This window comes from Ceratotherium simum, chromosome 29 (assembly GCF_057802395.1).
Source record: "Ceratotherium simum simum isolate JZ-2026a chromosome 29, ASM5780239v1, whole genome shotgun sequence".
Lineage (NCBI taxonomy): Eukaryota > Metazoa > Chordata > Mammalia > Perissodactyla > Rhinocerotidae > Ceratotherium > Ceratotherium simum.
In genome coordinates this window covers 9,008,516-9,030,696 of record NC_141928.1, presented here as the reverse complement: position 1 = coordinate 9,030,696, position 22,181 = coordinate 9,008,516, and the positions used below count along the sequence as shown (strand labels likewise).

The 22,181-nt window shown below is 48.5% G+C and overlaps 1 protein-coding gene and 1 pseudogene across 15 annotated transcripts in view; both read left to right on the top strand.

Annotated features, from left to right (window-relative positions):
- LRSAM1 (leucine rich repeat and sterile alpha motif containing 1) overlaps window positions 1-22,181 on the top strand; it is a 41,369-nt gene that overhangs the window by 4,951 nt on the left and 14,237 nt on the right. For 10 of the 15 annotated variants that reach the window (XM_087419043.1, XM_087419038.1, XM_087419040.1 and 7 more), the window contains 12 exons: window positions 782-850; window positions 2,620-2,704; window positions 3,937-4,058; window positions 7,629-7,719; window positions 10,237-10,367; window positions 12,424-12,453; window positions 13,095-13,256; window positions 13,596-13,735; window positions 14,673-14,717; window positions 16,579-16,649; window positions 19,618-19,717; window positions 21,231-21,318. In XM_087419043.1, the coding sequence (XP_087275169.1) occupies window positions 782-850; window positions 2,620-2,704; window positions 3,937-4,058; window positions 7,629-7,719; window positions 10,237-10,367; window positions 12,424-12,453; window positions 13,095-13,256; window positions 13,596-13,735; window positions 14,673-14,717; window positions 16,579-16,649; window positions 19,618-19,717; window positions 21,231-21,318 (1,134 nt within the window). Of the gene's footprint in view, window positions 1-781; window positions 851-2,619; window positions 2,705-3,936; window positions 4,059-7,628; window positions 7,720-10,236; window positions 10,368-12,423; window positions 12,454-13,094; window positions 13,257-13,595; window positions 13,736-14,672; window positions 14,718-16,578; window positions 16,650-19,617; window positions 19,718-21,230; window positions 21,319-22,181 lie in introns of those variants that run through there. The other 5 variants (XM_014782172.2, XM_087419039.1, XM_087419047.1 and 2 more) reach the window with 4 other exon arrangements.
- On the top strand, window positions 7,132-7,252 carry LOC147913191 (U4 spliceosomal RNA; annotated as a pseudogene).

Sequence of the window (22,181 nt, the reverse complement as noted above, 5' to 3'; positions counted from 1 at the left end):
TGATCTGGGGCAACTCCCTCCTGACTGTCAGCCCCTCCAGGACAGGGACAGGGATGTATTCACAGTAGACATGAGGTGTGACGCCAGGATTGTTCCCCGTGAACATGAACTGTGACAGTGAGTATACACACTAAGAAAAAAAAAACTAGTCACATAGGCATCAGAGTGGTTTTCATGGTTAACTCTAGTTTGTGGGGTTGGGGATGGTTTTTGCTTCTCTCTGTTGTTCTGGTCCAATATACATTATTTTTGTAGTCAAAAAAAATAACACTTAAAAGTATTTTTTATATTTATGTACATTTATATTTCATATGTATACATATATATATATTTCCTAGGCCTTTTTTGCTCATTTTCATTGTTTAAAAAAATTAGCAGATATGGTTAAGCAAAGAAGGAAAAATGTATATAATTTCACACTCTAGAGAAGCACTACCAATATTTTATTGCATATTTTGTAGTTTTTTTCTACGCAAATATATGTTTATGCTATGGGGAGTTTTCTTTTTTAGCATACAAATGTCTGCATACTGTTTTTTAGCATACTTTTCACTCAACGGTTAAAAATAAATATTTGATAAAAGGATGAAATGGTATAATATTTTGAAAAAGGAAGGGAGCGGAATGACCGTTTAGTTGGAGAGGAAGGGCTGAATGCACTTTATTCCAACACCAGAGACGTGAGGAGGGCCCCTGGCATGTTCTTTCCGTTCTGGGCCTGAAGGTGGAGGGGCTTTGTGGGTTGGTGGCTGTGAGATGTTAAGCTGTCTTCCTTCCACAGGTTCTGGATCTTCACGATAATCAGCTGACAGCCCTTCCTGACGATATAGGACAGCTGACGTCCCTCCAGGTATGGCTGCAGGAAACAGAAACCCCAAGTGAGCAATGGCAGCCACACAAGCCTAGAATGTTCTAGTTGTGCTGTAGCAAGGGCTGCACTTGGTGCCAACTCCCCCACCCCCACTCGGCCCCTTTGCTGTTCAGATGCCCAGTGACGCCCTCGCCATTGCAGTCTGGGCTGTGGACGTCTCTCTACCACGTTGTTGGCATGTCCTCTTTGGGATTTCAACGTGAGCTTCCGTAACTTTATAGAAAAAGAGCAAGTCTACCTTTTAGAAATGGTGAATTCAGCACTCTGACTCACCATCTCACTTCTAACTCTTGTCATCAGAGCCCCTGCATTTATTGAGTGCTCCCTGCATGCCAGCGCGGGGCTAAGCATTTCCCTTGCGTTATTTATTGATTCCTCGCAGCCTCCCTGTGAGGCAGGTGGTGGGATGGCCCCCATTTTAGAGGGGAAGAAGCATCTTGCCTTCTCACTTAGATTAAAATCTCTTCTCTTCACTGTGCCCCATCAGAACCTATACGATAGGCCCACCTGTCTTTCCAGCCTCTGTTTCTCTCTCCCCGTCGCTCCCTGCAGTCAGCTCCTCAGACTCTTCTGGCCTTCTGTGCCCACCTCCAGCAGGGCCTCTCCACGGGGCTCTTCCTTCTGCCTGAGTGGCTCATCCTTCATCTCTTAGCCTAAATGTCCCACAGATTCCTCCGTGACCTCCCTGTCTAGGTAGACCCCTTATTCTCCTTTGTCTCAACTCTGGCTTATTTGCCTGAGATCACTAATGGCAGTCCATAAATACTAATGAAGTGTTTCCTGGCTTGACTGTCTCCTCTACTGAAATGTAATCCTGGGGGAGCGGCGCCCTCACCTAGTGCACTGCCTTGCACACGGGAGGCTAAGAAATTATTTGAATGAACAACCCTTACAGTGTGGGTGATATCGTATTTTACAGAAGAGAAAACTGAGGTTTGGAGGGATGACTGTAACTTGCCCGAGGTCCCAAAGAGAATGTGTGACAAAACAGTAGTAATTGCCACCACTTAGAGGTACAATGAATATCTTGGTGTAGGATCTTTTGGGACTTTTTTTTATGAGTATATTTTCATAGGATTGCTGCATTCACTGTTTTGTAACTTTTGGATACCAGATAGTAACTCATAACCATCCTTTGGTTCATCAAATATTCATCTGCCACATTGTTTTTAATGGCTGCTTAGCTTTCCAATGTATCTATCTCTAATGGCTACTTAGTGTGTCATCCTGTTGGCCTCATTCATCTCACCGTACCGCATCCTGGAGGGAGTGCAGCCTTCAGAATCCAACAAGCCCAGGTTCCTGTCCCGGCACCACCGGCTGCCGACCTTGAGACCTTGGGGCAGATCCCACTGCCTTTATGCAGCGCGGGTTCCTTCTGCCAACACTGGGGTGACTAGAGCCTTACCACATGCTACCTCGCCTGGATCCCCGAATCTGTTAGTGCCCTTCCTCCCTCCCTGATTGTGGGGCAGTTTTCGGGCGTCTTGTGGTCTGTGTAAATAATAAAACCTCCACAAGAACCAAGTTCAAGGTCTGGCTTTGCTCTCTTGGGTACATTGTGTCACCCCTCTGAGCCTTGGTTTTCTCATCTCTCAAATGGGATCCTAACAACTTACACCTTCCTCACAGGGCTGTCAGGGAGAGATGAGGTGTGTGTGTGGTGTCCAGATGATGCCTGGCCTGAAGCAGGGGTGGACACAGTTACCTGTCCGTGGGTTCTCACGTCGTTTTCTCCTCTTTCTTAGGTATTGAACGTGGAAAGGAATCAACTGACGTATCTCCCGCGTTCCATTGGGAACCTGATTCAGCTCCAGACCCTCAATGTGAAAGGTAGGGGCCAGGAAACCCTGTCCCTGTGACCCTCGGTCAGCTCTGCCCTGTCCCAGCCAGCGTCCACAGGGTACTCCTCGTGGGAGCCACTGAGCGTGAGGGCAGCGAATCCTGGGTGTCCCTCTAAGCTGGACTGACCTCCTGTTAGGTCGGTCTGTCTCCATGGTAACCAGAGACAGGGCATCCGGAGGGTTCCTGCGACTCTCAGAGCCAGGGCCTTATAGGGAGGAGGGCAGATGATGTTGACAGCTAGGCCCCCGAGGCTTGTCATTCATGTTTATAATAACGAGTAGTGGACTGACTGGGCAAGAGCGATTCAGGAGCCACAGTAACGGTTCTGAGTAGTGCTCCACACTCAGTGACTAGCGCTTCCACATTCAGCGACGCAGTGAGCCTCATGACGGGTCTGTGAGGAAAGGAGAGGGAGAAAGTATCACCTCCGATTTACAGATGAGGAAAATGAGGCTCAGAGAGCAGTGACTTCCTCAAGCCCACCCAGTGTGGTAGTGGCATAGCCCAGATTCTAATGCATCAGACGGCTTGCCTCACCATACCCCCCAGCTCTTTCATGTCTTTTTTGTGTGTGTGTGAGGAAGATCAGCCCTGAGCTAACATCCGTGCCCATCTTCCTCTACTTTATATGGGACGCCGCCACAGCATGGCTTGACAAGCAGTGCATCAGTGCGCACCCGGGATCCGAACCTGCGAACCCCAGGCTGTCAAAGCGGAGTGGGCGCACTTAACCGCTGTGCCACCAGGCGCACCTGCTCTTTCATTTCTTATTGTTGTCTTTAAGCACTTTCTACAGAGCATGCCTCAGTTTACCCATTTGTAACATATAAATAATGACACCCCAATAGTTGATCACTTACTATGTGATAGGCACTGCGCTGAGGACTTCATATGCATAATCTCATTGAATCCCTCAATATTCCCAAGAGGCCAAATAGTATTGTTATCCCCATGTTACAGATGAGAAAACTGTGGCCCAGGGAGGTAAAGTCAGTTTTCCAAAGTCACTTAGCTAGTAAGTGGTGGAGTGGGAACTTGAACCCAGGTCGCTGAAACTCCACCATCGTGTTCTTCTTTGCGGAGCCTCAGGTTCCAGGACCTGGCACATGCCCCAGGGTCGCAGTGAGGCACCCACCTCCCCCCGAGTCCTGGCAGGTGTCAGGCAGGAAGCTGGTGAAGGGGCTTTGGGGTGTTAAGCTGTTGTATTGGGATCTCTCCAGACAACAAGCTGAAGGAGCTTCCAGACACCTTGGGGGAACTTCGAAGCTTACGTACTCTCGACATCACTGAAAATGAGATTCAGAGATTGCCACAGGTGCTGGCCCATGTTCGAACCCTGGAGGTAAGTGGGCAGCCGTTCTCACCTGGGGCCCCTCTGGCTTGCCCGCCTCCCCTTCCCATGTTCCTGAATGCCTGCCCCCTGGCCACAGGGATCTCAAGGCATGGTCCTTAGGAGCTCACAGAGAGACCGATGTGTGAGCAGTTGTAATTATGTGACTTTTGCTGCCATAATAGAGGCAGAAAAACTGTTTCTAGAGTGGAGAGATAAGGCTGAATCCTGATGGGGTTAACACTGTATGAAAGATGTGGTATTTGAGGAATAAGCTGTGAAAAAGTGAACCTGGATAGCAGGAGCATTCCGGGGGAGGGAACAGTACGCAGAAAGGCAAGAAGAGAAAAGTGCAGGATGTGTTAAGGGGAGAGTAGGGATCTGATGTGGTTGGAAGTTGCTGTACCTGGAGGGTCCAGATCATGAAGAGCCCAGAGCATGAGGGAGGCAGTGGCCTCAGCTTGGAGCCACAGAAACTGAGTTTCATCAGAACAGGAGGAGGCAGGGAGGGGAGGGTGAGCACTTCCTGGGACACTGTGCTAGTTTCCCAGGGCTGCTATAACAAAGTACCACAGGCTGGGTAGTTTAAACATCAGAGATTTATTTTCTCACAGTTCTGGAGGCTGGAAGTCCAAGATCAAGGTGTCGGCAGGGTTGTTTCTTCTGAGGCCTCTCTCCTTGGGGTGTAGGTGGCCGTCTTCTCCCTGTGTCCTCACATTGTCTTCCCTCTGTTCATGTCTGTGTTCTAATTTCCTCGCCTTATAATGACACCAGTTATATTGGATTAGGGCCCAGCCTGGTGACTTCATTTTGAACTTTATTACCTCCTTAAAGACCCTATATCCAAATATAGTGATGTCCTGAGGTACTGGGAGTTAGGACTTCAACATACATATTTTGGGGGTGGGCACTATTCAGCCCCTAACAGACACTGACACAAGGCAACTTGCCCAGGGATGGTGGGCTCCTACAGTCACAATGACAAGATGGCTCAGATTTATCTGGTGCTTACTAAGGCTGGGTGCTTAACCTGCATCAGTTCCCTGAATCCTCACGAAAATCCTGCGAGGCAAGTACTGTTGTGCCACCTTTGCAGATGAAGAAACTGAGGCATGGACAGTTTAAGGAGCTTGCCCAAGGGCCACACAGCTAGTAATAGCAGAGATGGGATTGAAAACCAGGCAGTCTGAATCAAGGGCCTGTGCTCCTCACTCTGTGCAACTGGGCCTTCTGGAACGGGGACTTACCCCTTCACGATGACACAGTCTGGCCAGGCATCCCGGAATCCTTTGATGAGCCATCAGCAAATTACCTCTCAAGCCAGTCTGCTGAGCTTCCGCATCTGTATCAGAAGTGAGTGGGTGAGCCTGGAGACAGCAAAGGGAGGTGGCTGACCCCAGTGGCTGATCCCTCCTGCCGTGACGGCCAGGCTGAGAAAGGCCATGGTGGTCAGCTCCTCTGCCTGGGCGGGCTGGAGAGACAGGCCAACACGTTATTTTCTGTGCTGTCCAATGGAACTTTCTGTGATGATGGAAGTGTTCAGTGACTCTGCTGTCTGAGTCGGTGGCCAGCAGCCATGTGTGGCTATAGAGCACCTGAACTGTGGCTAGTATGACTAAGGAACTACATGTTTAATGTTACTGAATTCTAATTACTTTATGTTTAAATGGCCACATGTGCTTACTGGCTGCAGCACAGCTCAGAGCACTGTTCCTAATTCTGCAGCCATACTAAGACAACAGGAGCTCTGAGAGTAATTCATTTTATATTAATTCTTTAAAGAAAATATTTTGAGCTTCCTGGTGGCACCTTGGACAACACTTGTTTCAGGCTGTGACAATAACCACAGCCATTCTTGGTCAAGGCCAAGGTCTTTTTCACACGTTCTCTCATATTACCCATCAAACAGCCTACCAGGTCGGCGACGTTGCGCCTGTGTAAGTCTGAGGGCGCTGCCGCTCGGGAAGGTCCGGTGGCCTGTTTGAGGGCAGACAGCTGGAACGTGACGAGCTGGAGCCTGAACCCGGGCTGTGTGACTTGGCACAGCGCCGTCCACCAGCCTCTCCTCCTGCCGAGAGGGGACATGCTCCGTAACCTGTGCTGTCCAGTACAGTCGCCACTGGCCTCCTCTGGCTGTTGAGCACTTGAAATGTGGCTAGTGCAACCGAGGAACTGAGCTTCAAGTTCTTTTTAATTGTGGGGCCGGCCCGGTGGCGCAGTGGTCAAGTTCGCGCGCTCCGCCTCAGCAGCCCAGGGTTTGCAGGCCCGGATCCCAGGCGCAGACCTATGTGCCGCTCATCAAGCCATGCTGTGGCGGCATCCCACATATAAAGTAAAGGAAGATGGGCACAGATGTTAGCTCAGGGCCAGTCTTCCTCGGCAAAAAAGAGGAGGATTGGCAACAGATGGTAGCTCAGGGCTGATCTTCTCCACCAAAAATCAATTCTTCTTAATTTTAATCAATTAAAATTTAAACTTAAATGGCCACATGTGGCTCATGGCCACCGAACTGGGCGCTGCAGCCCCAGCGTCCGTGCTCTTAAGCCACCACACTCTACTGTCGGTGACTAATATCACCCATGTGGGGTTAATCTTCTTTAGATTCAGGCCCCCCAGGTTGGGGTTTTCTGCTCTTGGGCCCCCCAACTGCAGGCACTCGGTTCCTCTGCTGTGGAGCAGCCCCCCGCTGCAGTGCGTGTTCACTCAGCACGCACCGCATGCCAGCTGGGCTAGGGAGGGATGTCTGAGCTGCCCTTCCCACTCAGTGGCCTCGCAGGCCCTGTCCCTGCTCCAGGGCTCCCCTGGCCCCTGAGGCCTGTCTGTCTGTTCCAGGCAGAGAGGATATTGGTTCCTGAAGGGGCCTTAGGTAACACGTGCCAACACTCGGTGGGATCAGAAGGCCAATGGGAAGCGAGAGGACGGCAGGAGGAGGGCTGGGTTAAGAAAACGCACACCATGGCTATAGACAGCTGGGTGGGCGTTTGCATGAGCCTAGGTCCCTGTCTCCTGGGTTCCATAAGCCTGTAACCATATACGTGTGTGTTCCTATAAACATTTGTTTTTTCTTACCTAAAAAATCATACTAAGCTTTACGCAGTGGCAGTATCGTAGCCAATGAAGTTTATCCGAGGCGCGATTATTGCTAATTGGAAAAAAAAAATCATACTACATGATATTAAAAAAATTCCAGTATTAAAAAACATTTCACATAGAAAGTACTCCAGAATCTACCCTTTACAGGAAACCACTGTAAGTTTGATATATATTCTTCCAAATTTTTTTTATAATGTGAGTATATGAATATATTTTTTTTTAACAAAAATGGTATCTTATTCTATATGTTGTCCTACAACTTCCTTTGTTTTGCTCATTCATGTATTTATCCTAAAACATGAGTTGTGCTTGCTGCGTGCTTGTCACCGTTCTAGGTGCTAGGGACACAGCAGGAACAAGGCAGGTGAGCCTTCCCTGCTGGGCAGAGGAGACAGCAGGCACACAAGTTAATAGCTAAACCACATGGTTCCCAGCGGTGTTGAGCAGTGAATGAATGACATATAAAGAGGGGTCCCCTTGTGTCTGCAGACTCTGAACCTCGACGCCTCGTCCATGGTTTACCCACCGCGGGAGGTGTGCAGTGCCGGCACCGGGGCCATCCAGCAGTTCCTCTGCAAAGGTAAAGCCAGGCAGCCTGCCCCCTTAGCACAGTGAGCAAATGTGCCATCGATGGCCCTGTGCCAGCCCAGGCTGGGGGACGGCAGAAACAGAGGGCACAGTCCCTGCCTGCTCGGAGCTCCAGGGCTGGCAGGAGAAACAGGCAAAACAGATTATCCCACAAGGAAATGTAGTTACAGATTGTGGTTATGAGACAATACAATGGGGTGTCTGGTTTAGGGGCCTCGAGGAAGGTCTGTTTGAGCAAGTGGCTTGGCTGAAACCTGAGGAATTATTAGGACTTAGAAAAGGGAAAAGGATGTTCCTGGGAGAAGGAGGTGCATATGGAAGGACCTGGATGGGTAGGGGAGTGGGGAGGGTTCACTTTTAAACACTCATCAAGCTGTATGTGAAGATTTTGTGCTCTTTTCCAGATGTATGTAATACATCAGTTAAAAAAAAAGTTACACACACATCACACAACCCCTAACCAAACCACACATCTACCAAATTCGCCTTCAAGCAAGAGGTGGGTCTAATGTGTACCCAGCCAATGGTCAAGCTGGACCAAACCAGTGATTTTCTTTATAAAGATTTTTAAATTATGTGATATTTAAGTTTACAACAGATATAAAGAATAAAGCAGTGAACATTATATATACCGACTACACAGCTTGAGAAATAATCCTTCAATTTATTTAAACTGTGTAGTTCGTATACATATGTATGTAAAATTTTAGGTTTTGCTCTTTTAAAAACATAAAAAGAAAAAAATGTACAAAAGGTATCATACTGTGTGATTCTGTGCCTTGCCTTTTTCTCTCAGGAATAAGTCTTGGGCCTTTTCCTATCTCGTAACATATGGATCTGCCTTGTTTTAAACTGCCTTATGGTATTTCGCATGGTGGAGCCCCATCCTTTATGTAGCCATCCCCTTGTTGTGAACATGGGAGTTATTTCCAGTTTCCCACTGTTGACATTTTAACCCACACCTCTCTGGCTCGGTGTGAGTGTTCCTCTAGGGCAAGGAACAGTAGGGTTGGCAGGGGAAAGCAGACAAGCACTCTGTTGCCCTCTGAAGTGGTTACACCAGTTTACATTGCCATGAGGAGTCTCTAAGAGGATCTTTTTTCTTTCCATAACCTGGCTAACCCTTGGTATTGTCCTAAAAAGTCTGCTAATCTGATGGGTAAACAAGAGAGCCTATTATTATTTTAATGTCATTTCCTTGATGATTTGAATTTTTTTTCATATGTCTACTGCCCATTTTTAGTATTTCTTGTGAATCGCCTATTTATATCCTTCCCAAGGGAAAAAAAGAGATAACTTTGGCTACATTAAAGTCTAAAACTTCTTTACCTCAAAAGGACACCATCATCGCGATATCAGACGCTCTTCAAGAGTGTTTTCATAGAATGATCTTTGGAAAGCTATACAGATCATCAAATTGGAAACAAATCCAGTACAGTGATGAAAATCACTGGGTAGAAAAATTCTACAACTCTAATACTGTATCAGAAAACTAATGCGGAGAATTCCCTATTTATGGTACCACCGTCCCAGTTAGCCTTGCCTGAAATCTCAGCATCTTCCAACTTCTCAGCTTTCTGCCCCATTCATTCAATCGCCAGGTTTATTCTGCATTTGTTCTTGTAGCCTCCTCCTTCCTTTTATTCCCACACCATTGTTTCCTCTTGCCTACAGTAGCTTCCTAATTAATCTCCCTTGCCTCTGGGTCTCTAGCCCATTTTACACGCTGCCACCAGTAGTATTCTTAAAAGTAGAGAGAGAATCATGTTACTCCCTTGATTAAATACCTTTAGTAATGCAACTGACACTGAATAAAGTCCAAACTCCCTCGTGATTTCAAAGTCCAATGTGACCTGCCCCAACCCACCTTTACAGTTCAACTTACCTTTCAGTTACTAATGATAGTTTGGATATGTTGGGTTAAATAAAATATATTAAAGTTAAAAAGAAAAAAACGGACACCATCAAAGTTAAAAAGACAAGTTACCACCTAGAAGAAGGTAGTTGCAACACGCATTATAGACCCAGTGTTATTAACTACAATATGTAAAGAGCTCCTACAAATCAGCAAGAAAAAGGCAAACAACCCAATAGAAAATGGGGAAAGGGTATGAACCCTTTCAAATGACACAGGAGGAAACTAGGCAGGGCCAGAGAAGGCAAGCAAGTTGCCCAGGGTCTGACACATACAGGAAATGATGGGTAAAGCTTCTCTACTAATCTCAGGTTTTCCATCACCTTGTTCTCACCTGGATGGTAAAGAGGCAGATGGCTGCCCATTTATTCAGTCAGCTGACGCTTATTGAGCACTTGCCACATTCCAGGTCCAGGCGTTAGGACTGGCGAGCGATATGGAGGGCCCAGTCTAGAGCAGAGGGGAGCAGTGGACTGAGTCGGGTGGGAAAGGAGGCTGGAGAGGAAAGAGGGAGGCAAGGCCAGCAGGCGCCAGCAGCTCCAGGTACCTAGGCTGCCTCCTCCCTCCCAGTCAGCTGGTGTCCGTCTCTTGCAGAGTCAGGGCTGGAATATTACCCCCCTTCTCAGTACCTGCTGCCAGTCCTGGAGCAAGATGGAGCCGAGAACTCCCAGGACAGCCCCAGTGGGCCCATGGACAGGTTCTCTAGGGCAGAGGTAGAGTGGCAGGTAAGGCGCACCTGCCTGCAGGCATGTGGGGGGGGAGGGTAGTGCGGGGGGCCCTGGGCATTGGGGGGATGTTTAGAGCTGCAGCCTGTGGATTCCTCCATCAAACTAGAATTCACCTCCATTCAGACTGATGTGCTCAGATGCTTTCGCAGCCACCTCACCTCACTAGCTCACCAAACGTCAGCTGCAGCATGCTCCTCTCTGTTCCTGAACCCCTTGGGGCCTTTGAACACGCAGTTCCCCCATCTGGAATTCTCCCCACTCACTTTCTCCTGCTAACTCAGTGTCGTCCTGCAGTTCTGAGTTTAAACAGCATGTCCCTGCCACACCAGCTCTTCTCTTACGTGTTCTCAGAGCACCCTGTACATTTCCTGGGGAGCACTTATCACAGCTCTAAATTAAATGAAGAATTATATGGGAAATGATTTGTTTAACGTCTGTCTCCCCTGCTGAATGGAGCTTCGTGAGAGTGGGATCATGTCTGTGTTCATTGTTGTCTCTCAACAAATACTTCTTGCCTCTATGCCACTCGCTGTACAGGACGCCTGTCACGCTCTCAGTCTAGAGAAGATGTCAGACAGGCACACATGTCATCAGCATCAGCACCAGGCTGGCCCTCCCGGATGCCTGGCCATGAACTAGCTTAGGATGGGCACGGAGGAGGAAGCTCAGCAAGGGTTTGCCACGTTAGTTGGGGTGCACCTGATATTGGAGCCAGACAGAAACCACCTCTGGCTCCACCCTCTGCTCCCACACCAGAGGCTCACAAACCGGGGGCCCCTGTGGCTGGGAGGCGGAGGGCAATGCCAGGGGGAGCAGGGAGTGCCAGCTGCTGTGGGTTTGGCTTCATATCCTCCCATGACTCTTCTTCACCTCTGGTTCCCTGATGACACCCTTCCCTGTTGACCAGGACTGCTGTGAATGCTTTTGTAGTTGTATATTCCTCCTGACAGCTCCTGGGAATTAGAGAGGGAGGAGATTACTCTCCAGGAGAATTGTCCCAATTTATACTCTCGGAAGGTATTTGCAACATACGCTTCTGAGGAAGGATTAGCAGACTGAACATGGAAAGAACTCTTTAAAATTAATATGAAGCAGAAAACTATCCCAAGAGAAAAAATAGACTAAAGATATATCAACAGATACTTCACAGAATAAAACAGTACAAATGATCAATAAACTTGGAAAAATGCCCAACTTTGCTAGCAATCAGAGACACGTAAATTAAAACAAATATCATTTCCCCCCTCAGATTGGCATTAATTTTGCTTTGATAATTTCTGTTGGCCAGAGTGTGGGGAAACAGGTGGCCGTATAAATTGCTCTTGGGAATGGAAATTGGTATCCCCACTGTGGAAGATAACTTGACAATATATGTCAAAAGTTTTAATGGGCATAGCGCATGATCTAGAAGTTCCACTTCTCAGTACATACCCCAGCGAAACACTTGCACTAAGAGACATTTACAGTGATGTTCATTGCAGCCTTATTTGTATTAGTGAAATATTGGAAGCCCACTAAATATCTGTCAGTGGCAAGAAGCTGAACCAACTGTGTTGTATCCATACCATGAGATAGATCTATTCAGACTTGGGTCACAGGACATATTGACAAGTGAAAAAGACAAATTGTAGAACACAATGGATATAGTATATTTCCATTTTTATGTTTAAAAAGGTTCAAATAAATACATAAAAAAATAGATAGTAATTGCCAGTGGGTGGGAGGAGGGTTTGATGACAAAGGGGCATGAAAGGATTTTGGGGGGTGATGGAATACCATGCCCTCTTAGTCCTGCATCCCAAGAACTGTGTTGAAGACCTTCCTGTGGTGCCAGGGGCAGTGGTTTTCAACCCTGGGTCATCTGGAACCATCAGGGGCCCTTGATCAAAATACCCATCCCCCTCATCGCCACCCACCCACCATTCTGATGCAGTGCTCTGGGATGGGGCTGGGAGTCTGAATGATGTCAGGCTGCCCCCGTGATTCTGGTCCATGTGCCAGTGAGAACCACTACTGTCCACCTTCTCTTGACCACTGTCTTTTTTCCCCCCAGAATAGGTTCTCAGACTACGAGAAGAGGAAGGTAAGAAAATGCCTTTTCTCCTCTGTCACTTTTCTTCTCATTAAAGATCTCAATTATTATAAAAGATATGAGGAAACAAGTTCTTCCTGCTTCTAAATTAGAGGGTAGGCCGGCCCTGTGGCTTAAGGTTAAGTGCACACGCTCTGCTGCTGGCGGCCCGGGTTCGGATCCCGGGCGCGCACCCACTCACCGCTTCTCCGGCCATGCTGAGGCTGCGTCCCATGTACAGCAACTAGAAGGATGTGCAACTATGACATACAACTATCTACTGGGGCTTTGAGGAAAAAAAATAAATAAATAAATAAAATTATTAAAAAAATAAAAATAAAAAATAAATTAGAGGGTAAAGTAATGCTTTCCTCTTACTTAACATCGCCTCATCACATCCTCATCAGCCTCAGTGGGTGGTAGAGCATCTCCATTTGACAGATGAGAAGACTGAGGCTCAGAGAGGTTGAGCCTAACCCCAGACTCCAAACCTCTAGCCTCTGCCAGTGAACAGCCCGTTTTATTACAGTTGGGCCCTGGGCTGGGAGGGCCCCAGCATGGCAGGGTGGTGGTGCTCAGCGTTGGACCTACAGCCTGCACTGTTCAGAGTTGAGGTGTGGAATCACCCTGCTCCCGTGTCCTGACACCCACAGGGCCTGTGCCACCCATCACCAGGATCTACATTCTTGCAGGAACAGAAGATGCTGGAGAAACTGGAGTTTGAACGGCGCCTGGAACTCGGGCAGCGAGAGCATGCCCAGCTCCTTCAGCAGAGCAGCAGTCAGAAGGATGAGATCCTCCAGACAGTCAAGGAGGTTCGTGAGCGGCCGGGTGGGCTCAGGCCTGCCTGTGCACCCCCTACCAGGGCCTCCTGACTCAGACCGAGGTCCCTCTGAATTGGGAGGGCAGTGGGAGAAAGCTGTCTCACTCCATCCTCCAGGACCTGGTGGCCCTTACAGATCACCTAGTCCAGCCTCCTCGTGTGCAGTGGACACTCTGAGGCCTAGCGAGGGGAGGACCTGCTCCAGGGTCACACAGAGAGGGCTGGATGAGGGCAGGAAAGCTGGTCTCCTAACCCCAGTGCAGGGTCTCTCACTGCCCTGTGGTATCGAGGGGGTCCCAACTGCTCAGGACCTCCACCTGTCCTGCTGCAGGAGCAGTCCCGGCTGGAGCAGGGCCTCAGTGAGCGCCAGCGCTACCTCGACGCAGAGCGTCAGCAGCTGCAGGAGCAGCTGAAGCAGACGGAGCAGAACATCTCCAACCGGATCCAGAAGCTCCTGCAGGAGAATCAGAGGTCAGGCTCCCGGCCCCCTGGCCCCCAGACCCGGAGACCTTAACTGTGGTGCTCTCCGAGGAGCCCCGGATGGAGGTCCATTTCTCCCTCAGTCTCTACCCCTGCCCAAGGTTTCCATCGTTAGGATCCGCTCTTGGTGCTGTAATTTGCACCAACGTAAAGAGAAAAGAGTCTGATCTGGGCACAACCAGGTTTGTTTCTTGTCGTGGGACTGCCCCTGAGTGGACCTGTGGACTCCCACGTTTCCCATCTGTAAAATGAGTGGGTTTAACAAGAGAGTTGAGATCACATCCTGCTCCACTGTTTTGGGTTCCACCTAACCTGCTGCACTGAGGTCAGCCATTCACCCTGTCGTGAGGTTTGCAGTGACAAGTCCTGTCCAAGGTGAGAGCAGCTAGGAGCAGGTCTTGGTGGGGCTTGAGAGAAAGGGGGCCAGGTGGAGATCTCAGGAAGCCTGAGGACGGCTGGTTAGGGGACCCCTTGTGGAAAGGTTCCAGCAACAAGCTTTAGCCATACCCCTGTTGCTTCCAGGCTTCCTTTCTTCCATCCTCTGAGTCGCTTGCTCCTCGTCGTGCAGCAGTCACACAGGCCGCCCGCCGTGCACGTGCTCTCCCCACCGGGCCTCCTGCAGGGCTGCTGTCTGTTGGATGCTTCTCATGTGCCTAGCACTTGATGTATATTTTCTCACTCACTCTTTACAAAGACTCCGTGAAGGTTTTTGTATTATTATTAGTCCCATTTCACAGATGAGGAACTGGGGCTTGGAGTGGTTGAGTAACTGGCCTGAGAGCACAGCCCCTAAGTGGTAGAGCTAAGGCGCCCCCCAGCCCAGTTACTAAACCCGCTGTGCACAGCCGGTGCGGTAGGGGGCGAGCAGTTCTGTCAGAAACAGGCCTGCTGGGAACGATGCAGGGACCTTTCATGGTTGTCTCCGCAGGCAAAAGAAAAGTTCCGAGATTTTGAAGTCACTGGAAAATGAAAGGTAAGTGTTCTGCTCTAGCGCTTTCTGGGCACTGCCTTCCTTCCAAGGGTGCTGGGGCTGTGGGGAGGGTCTGAGGGGAGAAGGTCTTGTGATTCTCAAGGATCATGCCAGAAAGCTTTCCTAAAGCTTTGAACTAAAAAGAATCATTGCCTTCAAGTTTGTTAAAACACATATGCACTCCTGAGAAAAATTCAGAGACGTGCGTAAGAATGTATATATAATGTCCAACTATATTCCTAATATAAAAAATACACATTTCTGGGGGGGGGGAAGAATTTGTTCACATAGATTATGTACAAAGGAATAATCTGCAGCCATTAAATGTCTTATAGAAGAATATTCCTTATCAAGGGAGAATACAACATATTGCTAAGTGGAAAAGTGGTGGCTGCAATTAAAGCAGAACATATAGTGTATCATTTCTCAAACTCTGCATGTTTACTGCACTGAGGCGCACCACTTTAGTAATTAGAAAAGATGATAGGTGGGAGGGACGAACCCCATCACCCCATGCACCCCCTCCCCAAGGTATTAATGTGGACCCCTCCTGGTTGTCTGGGATCCCGAAGTAGCAGTGTGGACTTGGCTGCTGTCCTGTGAGAGCCCCCCGCCACAGTGGGCCCAGCCTTCCAGGCCCCTGCTGCCTGGGAAGGCCTCGTGCAGGGCGTTCCCCCGGGGTTGCAGGGTAGCCCCACCGCCTCGCCCACTCCAGCTGTGGTGCTGCGGTAGCTGGGAGTGGTCAAGGCCGAGCTGAGTTGTGGCCGGTGGCATCATTCAGCACACTGGCTGAGGCTGTCTGGGCTGCACCTGGGGTCCAGGGATGCGTCAGATAGGGCCTTCTCTTGAGCAGCCTGGGTCCTGGGCTGGAAGCAGAAGTGCTTAGACAATATATGCTGCTTCTACAAAGTCAGACCCTGCAGAGCTTTAAAGGATGTCGTCCCCTCCCAGCCGCTGCTGCCAGTGTGGTGTGGAACAAAAATGCACACACACGCAGCATGCACACATATACATGCAATCACCTTTTCTATTTTCACTTATTTTGTCATGGATGTATTGCCACTACAAAAACCTCATTGTTTATAATAGCTGTAGAGTATTCCGCTATAAGATTATATGTTTTTTTTTTTTTTGCTGAGGAAGATTAGCCCTGAGCATGTTATCTGTTACCAGTCTTCCTCGTTTTTCGCTTGAGGAAGATTAGCCCTGAGCTAACATCCGTGCCAGTTTTCCTCCACTTTGTATGTGGGTCGCCACCACAGCGTGGCTGATGAGTGGTGTAGGTCTGCTCCCGGGATCTGAACCCACAAACCTGGGGCACCAAAGTAGAACGCACCAAACTTAACCACTATGCCACAGGGCTGGCCCCTATCATGATTTTTTTAATTAGCCCTCTGTTCGTGGACATTGAAGTGGTTTCCGGTGTTTCATAATTACACAATATTACAGTGAACATCTTCCAGATATACCCTTATACACTTATGTAAATATTTCTGAAGGAAATATTCAAAGGGCATTTTGATAGGTATGGCCAAATTGCCTTCCAAAAAACATTTTGCCAGTTTACACGCCTCTCAACAATATATGAAAGTGTCCTCTTCTTCATTGCCAGCACCGGTGGTTATCAGTTTTCTTAATCTCAACCAACCTAAGTGAACGTTCATCTTTTTATGCAAGAAACTCTAAATTACGAGGCCAAAGGTTACCAGGGCCCCAGTGCGGGTACATGATACAGTGGACATTCAGAGAACATGCCTAGGCTGGCACATCAAGGAGGACTTCCTGAAGGAGGTGGTGTTCATCTGGGATCCCTGTTGGAAATGTTACTTTTACTGAATAAACGGTTGGATTTTTTTTTTTCTAGAATAAGAATGGAACAGTTGATGTCCATAACGCAGGAGGAGACAGAGAACCTGCGCCGACGTGAGATTGCCTGTGAGTCTCGGGGTGGGGAGTGGAGGGGGATCATGGGAACAGAGCTTGGCTGACTGTGCGGTCAGGGGTGGACAGCCCTCTCTCCATTGGTCGCATGTCAAGGACACTGAATGTTACCCCCAGGGAGGCGGAGTAAAGTCCAGTAATGGAGCATGGGCTCTGGGAACAGGCTGGGCTTGGATTCAGAATGCCAGCTCAGAAACGAGCCATGTAACCTCAGGGGCATTCCTGGTCCCTCACTGTCCTAAATCTCAGTTTCTTATCTGTAAAATGGGAGAACAATTATTACCTACCTCGTAGGGTCATTATGAGGATTAGATGAGATAATGCCTGGCACAAAGTGGGCATTTCACAAAGCATGCCTGTTAGAGTTTTTGTTATCAAGACCTATGGCTGGCCCTTCTTCTATTTCTGGGAGCTCTCCTTCCTGTCCTTCCCCAGGAGTGATCCTGGGGCTCCACATTGTTCACGCTAATGAGGGGAGGCCTCCCCGTGTGATCCTGAGAACATCCAGCCATTTGCCAAGGAAGGCTGAGGAGGCAGTTCCTTGTAGTTATTTAAAATAAGGAATAATTTTTTTTGGATCGTCCCGCTCTTCAGAGCCTGGGTACTAGGGTAGGGTATTCTATGCCCACTTGGGGTTTACTGAGTACGAGGCACTGTGCCAAGCACTTCCCATACACTGTTCATCTCACTACCTCCTACTGAGGTGTCATATCATTAATGTCCCTGTTTTAAAGGTCACTACTATCCACCATTTACAAAAGAAGGAAAATAGTGTTTGCATCTCCGGAAGGATGTTTATCAGATTAACTGATCAGCAATGGGATCAGTGTCAGGGGACTTTTGTTCTCACCTTTTCAAACTTCCCTATTGCTTAGCTCTTTAAAAATGAACATGTATTATTTTTATAACTAAAAATTTTCAATAAAAATAACAAAAAGGCAAGAAAAGGTAATAACCCAGGGTTGTGAGAGCGTGTGGTATCAGGCTGCCCTGTACACTGCCAAAGGGAGTATAAATCTGCAGGATCATTCTGGAGGGCGGAAACGGTAACTCTCATTATTCATGGGCTTAAAACTGTGCACTTCTAAAATTATTCTTAGGAAATAATCAGATGTGCACAAAGATGTTTGAGCAGGGGTGTTTATTGAAGTATCATTTAATAATTGCAAAAAGAATCCAAATGCCCCCAAATAGAGGATTATCTAAATAAACTTTGGCAATCCATGCACTGTAGTTCTCTGCAGCCATTAACATCATAACACCATGCTGACATGGTAAATTTTATGTTATATATATTTTATCACAATTAAAAAAATTAAAATGTTATCACACTAAACATACCACTTCACACTTTTTATGATTACTTCCCCCATTTTAACCACTTTTAATTGTACAGCTCTGTGGCATTAAGTACAACAGTTCCCCCCTTTTCCACAGGGGATACATTCCAAGACCCACCCCCCCGCCAATGAATGCCTGAAATGGTGGATAGTACCAAACCCTACATATACTGTGTTTTTTCCTATACATACTTACCTATGAAAAAGTTTAATTTATAAATTAGGCACAGTAAGAAATTAACAACAACTAATAATAAAATAGAACAATTATAACAATATACTATAATAAAAGTTACCGTAGATCTTGGCAACCTCAGCATATGATTTTCTTTTTTGCTGAGGAAGATTAGCCCTGAACTAACATCTGTGCCCATCTTCCTCTATGTTGTGTGTGGGATGTTGCCACAGCATGGCTTGATGAGCAGTGTGTAGGTCCATGCCCGGGGTCCGAACCCGTGAACCCTGGGCCACTGAAGTGGAGCACACGAACTTAACTACTATGCCACTGGGCTGGCCCCAGCATATGATTTTTTTTATTTCCTTATTAAGTTGAGAACTTTCACCTTTTCACTTAAAGGAAGTACTTTACAGCTTCTCTTTGGCATATCTGAATTGCCAACATCACTACTCTCACACTTCGGGGCTGTTTTTAAATGAAATAAGGGTTCCTTGAACACAAGCACTGCAATACCATCACAGTTGATCTGATAAAGGGATGATTCACATCCCAGGCAGTACAGAGTAGGACAACTCGAGGTTTCATCACACTACTCAGAGCAATGCACAATTTAAAACTTATGAATTGTTTATTTCTGGAATTTTCTATTAAATATTTTCAGACCAAGGTTGACCAGAGGTAACTGAAACCACGGAAAACGAAACCTCGGATATGGGGGGACCACAGTACATTCATCTTGTTGTGCAGCCATCACCATCACCCATCTCTAGAACTTTTTCATCTTCCCAAACTGAAAATCTGTACCCGATAAACAGCAACTCTCCATTTCCCTTACCCCAGACCCTGTAGAACCATGATTCTACTTTCTGTCTCTATGAATTTAACTGCTCTAAGTAACTCATATAAGTGAAATCATACAGTATTTGTCTTTTTGTGACTGTCTTCTTTCCCCTAGCATAATGTCCCCAAGTTACAGCCATGGGGTAGCTTATGTCAGAATTTCCTTCCTTTTTAAGGCTGAATAATATTCCAGTGTGTGGATAGACCATATTTTGTTTATCCGTTCATCAGTGGGCACTTGGGTTGTTTGCACCTTTTGGCTGTTGTGAATAATGCTGCTATGAACATGGGTGTGCAAATATCTTCTTGCGTCCCTACTTTCAATTCTTTCATTTTAATTTTTTTAAATCCATAAATGTGCATAAAAATTGACTGGAAAAATATATATCAAATATAATAATATCTCAGTGACAAGATTACGGAAGATTGTGTGTGTGTGTTGTTCAGCATTTTATAATTAGTCAGCCTTTCAAGCTTAAGTTGCTTCTGTAGTTTAAAAAGAAAGATCTAAGGTTGACTATCAGGTGGGTGACCAGGTGAACCCTCGGAGGCCAGCCCGGGAGCAGCGGCCCTGTCTTAGCACCCCCACCCCGTGTCTCCTCAGCCGCCATGCAGCAGATGCTGACCGAGAGCTGTAAGAACCAGCTCATCCAGGTGGCCTACGAGTCTCAGAGGCAGAACTTGGTCCAGCAGGCTTGTTCCAGGTAAGGTAAGAAGAGGCTTCCTGAGTGAGGGAGTTGGGGGGGCTGGCTCAGGGCCCAGGACCGTGGGGTGAGAGCTGGGCACTGGAATGCCCTGCCCCTGGCCGCCCCAGCCTCCACCATGATATCTGGGGCAAGTGCCGACTGGTCTGCGTGACTTGTCTAGCTAAATCTTGTGATTCTGTGTTGGGCTGTGATAAAGTGACGATAATCCCTACCACTTCTTGTGCACTGCCTGAGCGCCAGGCACTCGGCTAAGTGATGTGCGTTAGCTTATGGAATCTCTGAGGGACTGTATTGTTATTCACCCCATTTTACAGTCTCAGCTCAGGCTCGGAGAGACTGTGTCACACACCCAAGGAGACACAACTAGCCAGTGGCAGAGCCAGGATTCAAACCCAGGCCAAGTCGGGGGTGTGCTCTTGACGGCAGGGCTCTCGTCGATCTCTGAGGGTCCACGCAGGTCGGGAGCGAGGTGCACTGGAGGGGCTGCTGATGGGGCTGCTGATAGAGCTGCCTTCATGCCGATGGCCGCTCTGGGGCTGGTGCTCCAGGTTCACCATGGCGCTGTGGGTCTGTCTGTTGAAGGAGCCACAGGTGCCCGGCAGAGGCAGTTGAGAGAAGCTCAGTCAATGCTCAGAAGCCCCAGACAGGGACGGGCCAGCAGCCCTGGCTGCCCTCATGTTTCTCCTCCCATCTGGGTGGTTCTGCCACAGCTGCCACCCTCCCGGGCACCTGGAACATGTCAGCATCCTCTGTGTCCCCGCAGATGCAAGGATTGCTCCCCCCTTTCCCAGTGGTATGACATTGTGCTCAGGAGTACGGGCACTGGGGACAGACCTGGATTCAGGTCCCACTTCTGTTAGTGACTGTGAAGTCTTGGGCAAGTTACTTCCCTCTGTGAGCATAAATCACAGGACCTACCCCTCGAGTTGTTGGAGGATTTAATGTGCATTAATGAGCATAACGTCTGCCACGTAAGGATCCAATAATGACAGCTATTATTAGGAAACAAACTCAAAACCAACATTGTACCAAAGTACAGACACATGTGAGGTGAGGATTTTTGTGCCAGAATTACTAGGCTTGTTCTAGGGGGCTGAGAGCAGATCCACAGCCGGGGCAAGAAACGCTGGGGTGGAGGGTGCTTTCTCACAGCCCGAGTGGCTCCCCTGGGAGGTGGTGAGCTCCTCGTTGGTGGAGGCGGTTGGGCAGAGGCCAGGGCAACCAAGTCAGGGGCCTTGGTAGAGGGGATTCCAGTGGAGGCGAGAATGAGCAGACCTGGGTGATTGTCTCTCACAGCTCCTGAGACACACAGACTCTGTCCCCTTCTTTCCAGGGCCGTGAGATTCAGGCACTCTGTCCATGCCCAGCCCGGGACATGGCCCCCAGCAGGCGTTCCATAAGGACTGTTGAATGAATAAATGGTTTATCTTGACTCCTCCAAGGTCCCTGGCACATAATAGGTGCTCAGGAAATGTTCAGAGAGTGAATGATTTTGCTGTCTTTCTGGCAGCATGGCCGAAATGGATGAGCGGTTCCAACAGATTCTGTCGTGGCAGCAGATGGATCAGAACAAAGCCATCAGCCAGATCCTGCAGGAGGTGAGCCCTTGTCCAGGGCATGAGGGCAGGGGCTCGGGAGGGGCACAGAGAGCCCAGGGCAGAACATCAGAACTCTGCACGAAGCCATGTCTTACTTAGCTTGTATGACCAAAGATATTTGGTGAATTTAGAAATGTGCAAACCTTCAGGATGAGAGGAGTGGGGAGAGGCCTTTGGGTGGTAGTTTTCTGGTCCCTGAATTCTAGAGAAGCATCCTCTTCCCTGGCGGGCGCCCACTCCCCACGCTGTGTGGGGGGCTCCATCATAAGGAGAAGCACCCCCTTCCCTGGCAGGTGCCCACTCCCCATGCTCTGTGTGGGGCTCCATCCTAAGGATTTAAGGGGCAGGGGTTGATGGTGATCACACCATGGAGTTAGCCCACAGAGGGCCGAGGGATCTTGGACTTCTCACTTCCAACCCCCTGCACCTCTGTCTGCTCTCCTTCCGTCTTAGCTGGCGCATAGTAGGTGCTCAGTAGGGCTACCCAGTGGACCAGATGAGGAAGGACCCCCGTGACTTCCTCCCCTCCTCTGTCCATATTGTTTGGTCTCAGCTTTCCCATTCCTCGACCCTCGCATCACCTCCCTCCTTTCTTCCTTTGTGATGTCTTTCTGTCGCTGCTTGGCCCTTAGTTCCCCCCTCCCTTTCTCCCCAACTCCAATCTCTCTATTCTTCCAAAAGAGTTTGACTTAGTATTTGTGGGATGGTCTGAGGAAAACGCTCTGTTTCTTAGAGAGGGCGTTGTGGTTGCCGTGAGGCTCAGAGCTAGACAGACATGCACGTCCTAGCGCCCACCAGCTCACTTCTCTGATCCTCACTTTCCTGGTCTGTGAAACGGGACAGTAAAAGCACCCACATCGTCA